The following is a 6,530-nucleotide window of genomic DNA, read 5'->3' as shown; positions in this document are numbered from 1 at the left end:
CATCCCAAAAGTAAAGTGTGCTGGTAGCAGCCTCATGCTGTGGGGCTGTTTTTCAGCGGCAGGGTCTGAGATTCGTCAGAGTAGAAGACAAGCTCAATGCACCAAAATATTGAGATAGCCTTAATGAAAACCCAGTCCAGAGCATTCAGAACCTCAGATTGGGCAGAAGGCTCACCTTCCAACAGGACAATGACTCCAAGCACATAGCAAGAGTGGCTTATAGGTCGACTCTGTCAATGTCCTTGAGTGGCCCAGCCCCATCCTGGGCTTGAACCCAATCAAACATTTCTGGAGAAACCTGGAAATGTGCATCTGCCCCCATCCAACCTGACAGAGCTTGAGAGGTGAAGAGGTGAGGGGAAGAATGGCAGATAATTGCCAAATGCTGAAGTGCAAAGCTTGTCGCATCAAACAAAAAAAATACTTGAGGCTGTAAAGGTGCTTCCGCTAAATATTTAGTTACTTATGCAATGTACTTATTTCGTTTTTTTTTTTTTTTTAATAAATTTACGAAGTTGTGGCAATTCTGTTTTTGCTTTCAGTATGGTGTATGGAGTGTAGATTGATGTGGGAAAAAGTACTTTAAAGCAGTTTAACATAAGGCAGCAAGCAACATAACAAAAAAACGTGGGGGGAAAAATGAAGGGGTATGAATACTTTTGCAAGGCACTGTATTACATACAACAATAATAAAACAGTGCATTGACATAAAAAAGGAAATGTACTTTTGGTACTTAAGTACTTTTAAAAGCAAGTACTTATGTACTTTTACTTAAGTAAAAATCTGTCTTTATAACTTTTACTTGTAATGGAGTAATATTTGACCAGCAGTATCTGTACTTTCACATGGAGTTGTGTACTTTGTCCGCCTCTGTTGGCACCAAAGAGAAAACCATCACTGGAAATGGAAGGGAATTAGTGCAACAACAAATGCATTCAATCAGTGTTGATTCGTTGTTGTTTTTTGTCTGCTTTAACTGTAATGGAGTGCTACAGTGCCCACCCACTTTTCCTGCTCTGGAAGTATTTTTCCAATAGGGATTTTAAAGTCTAGCTGTGTCTGAAATTGCATACTGTATGTGGGCTGATTGCTTTAATAACAGCATATACTATCGATTAACAACCTCATAGCTCACAGTAGATCTTTTTTTAAGTTTATACGTTAACTATTCAAATCAATTCCCCTGTGGAGAAAATGAATAGGATTTTTACTTATGGAACCCAACTGATCCAAATTCATATTTTGTAGTATTTAGGCCTACTAAACCCAGTTTCTAATAGGGTCCTGCAAACCTACATATTTCCAAAATCAATTAGTCCGTGGGTTGTTATAATGATTAATCAATGTGCATGCAATTTCGTGGCATTCCAGAGTTTACATTTCAAAAACACAGAAAGACATGCGACCAATAGAAGATTAATTTAGATCTTATCTAAATTAAAAAAATGCAAAATTTGAATCTGCAGGGTTGTAGTACAGTACAGTAGAATAAATACATATTTTTACATTTTGGATGTAGTAAATGTTCTGTTTTTAAAAAAAGACTGCAGAGTGTGACCATTGCATCGTCTGTAGCAGTTTCGTGTGTTTAAAGTCTAGTGTGACTACAGCATAATACCGGTATAACCGGTTTAAATGCAGAAATCGGCAAGTCTAATGTTGACAGTACTTGTAGACCTGCTAAAAAGCAAAGAACACTGTCAAAATCTAAATCAGATAATCAGATGTTGTCAGTCATCCAGTCATTCAACCCTGTTTCTGAAGCACACCAACAGTACATATTTTGACCCATTTATTTTAGACCTTGATGTCTCTACTAAGGAGCTGATGGGTTGAATCAGGTATGTTAGATTAGGAAGAGATTGTTTCCAGGAACAGGGTTTTGATACACTGATATGTAATGTTTAGCTCTTTTGTCTTTCTCTGCAACATTGCTAAATAGAACATTCCCATGTGCACTTTGTACAGAATTGCAACCTGTCATGTCCTTGTCTCAGGTTTGGGCCGTACTACATTGAGCCTGTGATTGCTGGTCTGGACCCAAAGACCTTTGAACCCTTCATCTGTTCCCTTGACCTTATTGGATGCCCAATGGTGACAGAAGACTTTGTTGTGAGTGGAACTTGCTCAGAGCAGATGTATGGCATGTGTGAGTCGCTATGGGAACCTGACATGGTAAGTAGAGGAGAACAAGACTATGTAACTGTATTGAGCATGAAGGCTGATTTATCTGATCTCGGCCTGGTAATCTCATGGATTTGTGCTGTTGATTGTGTTCTCTAGAAACCAGAGGATTTATTTGAGACCATCTCACAGGCCATGCTGAACGCTGTTGACAGAGATGCAGTGTCTGGAATGGGAGTCGTTGTTCATGTCATGTAAATATATTATCAGATGTCATCAACCTTAGTTATACTATGGCAATCCGTAACTCTTAACTGATTTTAATCTGCACAAAATATTATGTCATGATTGTCATATTGCTCCTGAACTTTATGAACATTAAGAATTTTTAGTTGCTTTATTCAATATATAGTTATTTTTGTTTGATTTATTGTTGAATTGATTGTAGTAGTGCATGGTACAGATTGATTAATGAATTTCAAGACAATGAAGTTTTAAATTTTTACATTTCTAGTTGAATTCAGTGAGCTAATTGGTGTATTTTTTTTTTTCACAGTGAGAAGGATAAGATAACCACACGCACCCTGAAGGCCAGGATGGACTAGAGAAAAATACTACTGCTATGTTTCCTCTCCTACAACCCCATTTTTTGTACTAAAATAGAATTTGCCTTGTTCCATTTGTCATCATAAAGATTGAATTGTTCAATAAACATTTCTAATATTTACTCATTTGCTAGTTATGTGGTATGAGATGTTTGTAAATGATTATTTTTGTGATCTCATTTCTTGACATTTTAAAGTCATTTTAAAGAAATGAATTTGTTTCCTAAATGCTTATTATAGATTTCATTGTGAACAATTGATCCATGCATGTTTAATTTAAAGACATTTGCAGGATTTCTCCACACATTTATGGGGAGTTTACACAACGTTTTCAACTAAAAACCGAAAACATTTTACATGTTTTGGCCATTAATTTACAAGACAATGGCATTTTGGGGGCCTGAAAACTTTTGAAAACGGGTTTCAAAGTGCAGGTTTTTGAAAACAGTGCCATTATCTTCTCCATGTAAACTGCAAAAATGTGAAGTTTATGAAAATGCTACTTCTGTTTCATTGCGACTTTAAAGGGATAGTTCACCCAAAAATGAAAATGCTGTCACCTTTATGAGTTTCTTTTTACTGTTGAAAAAGAAGATTTTTTTGAAGAATGTTAACCAAACAGTTACTGGTAGACATCGACTTTCATAATATGTGGGGATGCTTTGCTGTTTCAGGGTCTGGGAAACATAGATTCTGCCCTGTACTAGAAAATCCTTAAGGAGAATGTCTGTTCCTCAGTCTGTAAATTGAATCTCTAGCACAACTGGATTATGCAGCAAGATGATGATCCAAAGCATGGGAGGAAGTCCACCTCTGAATGGCTCAAAAACAATTAAACTTTTGGAGTTGCCTAGTCTAAATCCTGACTTGAACCTTATTGAGAGGCTGTGGTTCTTGAGCAAAAACCCTCCAAAATTCCACCACAGTGATGTGAAAGACTGAGCTCCAGTTATTGGGAGCATCTGATTGCTGTTCTTACTGCTAAAGGTGGCACGATCACATTTAAAGTTTAAGGGGGGCATTTAGATTTTCACATGGATGATATGTGTTGGATAACTTTTTTCATGTTGTTGCCATGTTGTATTTAGTTTGAAGATCTAAAACTATTTAGTATGAATTGTTTATGTAAAACACAAGAAATCAGGATGGGGCAAATACATTTTCACCACTTTAACAACAAAAAGTTATTAAAATTGTGCTAAGTAAAGAATTAAAATAATGTCAAATAAAGTCATGATAAGAATAAAAGAATTGTCCCCTTTTTAGAATATTTTAAAGATAATTGTAAAAACCATTAAGCTTCACAGATCTCTATTGAAAAGAGTTTAAACAATGTTTTTTTCATACTTGTTCAACAACCTGTGGAATAGTCCTTAAGATACTTTAAGGTCACATTTACAATAACTTAGAACATTAAAGAGAACTTTCTACTGAACACCAGAAGAAAGATGTCCAGAGACCCTGATCACCTGTGTAAACATCCCATAGTATATAATGCCACAATATATAATTCCTATTTTTATATATACAACATCTATAATTCCTATTATTCACAATTAATGGTTGAAGACAGTGGTTGTATAGTACAATCATAGTTTCAATATTTAAGTACACATTTTCTTGCACGATAGTCTACATCACAAACATCATTAGAGAAGTTGTGTAAAAACTTTTGACAGATGTGTTCAAAACTATTAACCTTGTGAAAAAAAAAAAACATCTGACTGACCACTGGGTTTTTTATTTCTTGTGCCTACCCTAAGACTTTTCATACTTTACTTTTGTCAGTGGGTCTTTTGTAAGCAAAATTCTATGTTCAGCTTCTTGTGCATTTCATTGGTGCATGTTTCACAGCAAACACAATATTCCTAAAAGTTTAACTGTTAGTCTGTCTATTTCTATGTATAAATATTTATTATAATTATACTATATAATTTCATACTTTCTGATACATGTTCTTCACATTTATGGTTAAAAAAAGGTGATATTTATTCAATGTTTTTTTTCTGTCAGGAATGCAAAATCAACAGTAAAAATCAGCTGGTATTGATATTTTGAACGGAATAATAAAAAAATAACTGATTTTAACCCTTCCAGTTACATTTTGCACTGCTAATATCAATAGCTTTTGACAAGTGACCACGATATAAGTGGGATTACAATGATTACCACCATGGGTGATTCTTTACCTCAACGTCTTACATTAAAATTGTACAATTGCACACCTAGCTGTGGATTATCCCATACATGTAACTGGTATTAATTGCGTACCATGGCGAGCTTGGCTCTCGGTACTGTTCTTGCATACAGCAGCCTGGATTAACTGCCAGTATTCTCCTCCCAGTTTGAGATATAATTGGGATATTGACAAGCAGAGATGTAGGAGAGATTTACAAGATGTACAATGCTTATGAATAATGGGAAGTAATAAACTGGGTAACAAGTACTAATACATTCAAACTCAGGTATTTTTTTTAATAATTCACAAGTAAAGATCCATGAAACGAACTCAGCCTCTGTATTTAATGTCACTTTTCCATTACTGTGTTTGTAACTGTAATAGCAAAGTGCAACTAAGACCTCATTTGTTTAGACAGAGAGGGGATTGGTTTATACTCAGAGCATTTTATTAAACATATTTATATATAACAATGGTTTGCAATCCTTGTCCTGGAGACCTGACAAGGATCTGAACATGCACGACAAACCAAATGTGCAGTGCTATGGGTCCCCAGGACCAGGGCTGAAAACCACTGTTCTATAAGATCAGGGGTGTGAAACCCCATTCCTGGAGGGCCAGCCTCGAACCATTTAATCAAGCTCTTTACAGGCGACTATGTTACATTAGGGTTGGTCTGCAGGACTGTAGTCTTCTAAAAGCAAAGTCTGACACACCTGTATGACATCTCAGATCATAATTAAGTCCACTCACATAGTGTATGGTCCCAAGGGTTTTATGAAAGGCTCACTGTAGCTAAACAAATTTCTTTTAAATAAAGGCTTGTGTCATAAATAATAAAGTCGCCTAATAATATAAAGCATCTCTTTTCTTGCAAAAGAACTACTTAAAGCAATAAAAACACAAATTAGCTGCCTTAAATAATGGCAAAATCACTAATGTGTGGCTTTAAAGGCACAATATGTAATGTTCGCCACTAGAGGGCGCGTATTCAAAACAAACAAAGAGACAAAGGCGTAGTTTGATGACGCCGTGACTGAGTGTGGAATCATGGGAGTTGTCGTCTTCATCCCCACAGCCGATGCAATCCGATGGGACTCAGGCAGAAATCATGTTTATGGATGAGCTAATGATTTGTTAACGTAGTAGAATGAAGCAGGGTGAGGCTGAAAGCCATCGAAGTGAAACGAGGCCGCTGAACGAGCGCGACACACGGCTCGAAAGCAGCGGAGCTTTTATTATGCCGCAGTCGACCGCTTCCGCTCCTTCCGGTCGTGCGTATGTGGGAAAAAAAAGCAATGCTGTTTTATCATACTAGATACATTTGAAAGTTGTGTTATTATGCTACTCTGTGGTTGTCACCGGCCTATTAAAATGCACAACATATTAAAGCGTATTTGGTGTTTCCATGTTTTCTACAAAACAAAACCAGAAATCGAGGGGTTATGACGTCATTGGCAGGCGACACAATGACACTATGGACACAGTCCGTGTCACTAGTTAAAATTGCTTATTTCTCTGGATTTAAACATTCTTCGAAACATTTGGGATAATGTAAGTACACAATTCAGCAAAATATATAACACTGTTCTAGTGGTTTTTGGATATTTTAATTAAAAAA

The 6,530-nt window shown here is 36.2% G+C and overlaps 1 protein-coding gene across 1 annotated transcript in view; it reads left to right on the top strand.

The window, feature by feature from the left end:
* LOC107677628 (proteasome subunit beta type-3-like) overlaps positions 1-2,852 on the top strand; it is a 7,145-nt gene extending 4,293 nt beyond the window's left edge. Inside the window, exons 4-6 of the mRNA XM_016472611.1 lie at positions 1,999-2,176; positions 2,285-2,379; positions 2,682-2,852. Coding sequence (XP_016328097.1) covers positions 1,999-2,176; positions 2,285-2,379; positions 2,682-2,730 — 322 coding nt within the window. The 3' untranslated portion in view covers positions 2,731-2,852. The remainder of the gene's footprint in view (positions 1-1,998; positions 2,177-2,284; positions 2,380-2,681) is intronic.
* Positions 2,853-6,530: the final 3,678 nt, after the last annotated feature.

Source organism: Sinocyclocheilus anshuiensis, unplaced genomic scaffold (assembly GCF_001515605.1).
Source record: "Sinocyclocheilus anshuiensis isolate Anshui unplaced genomic scaffold, SAMN03320099.WGS_v1.1 scaffold873, whole genome shotgun sequence".
Lineage (NCBI taxonomy): Eukaryota > Metazoa > Chordata > Actinopteri > Cypriniformes > Cyprinidae > Sinocyclocheilus > Sinocyclocheilus anshuiensis.
The sequence above is the reverse complement of the archived record's forward strand: the minus strand, read 5'-3'. Positions and strand labels throughout refer to the sequence as shown.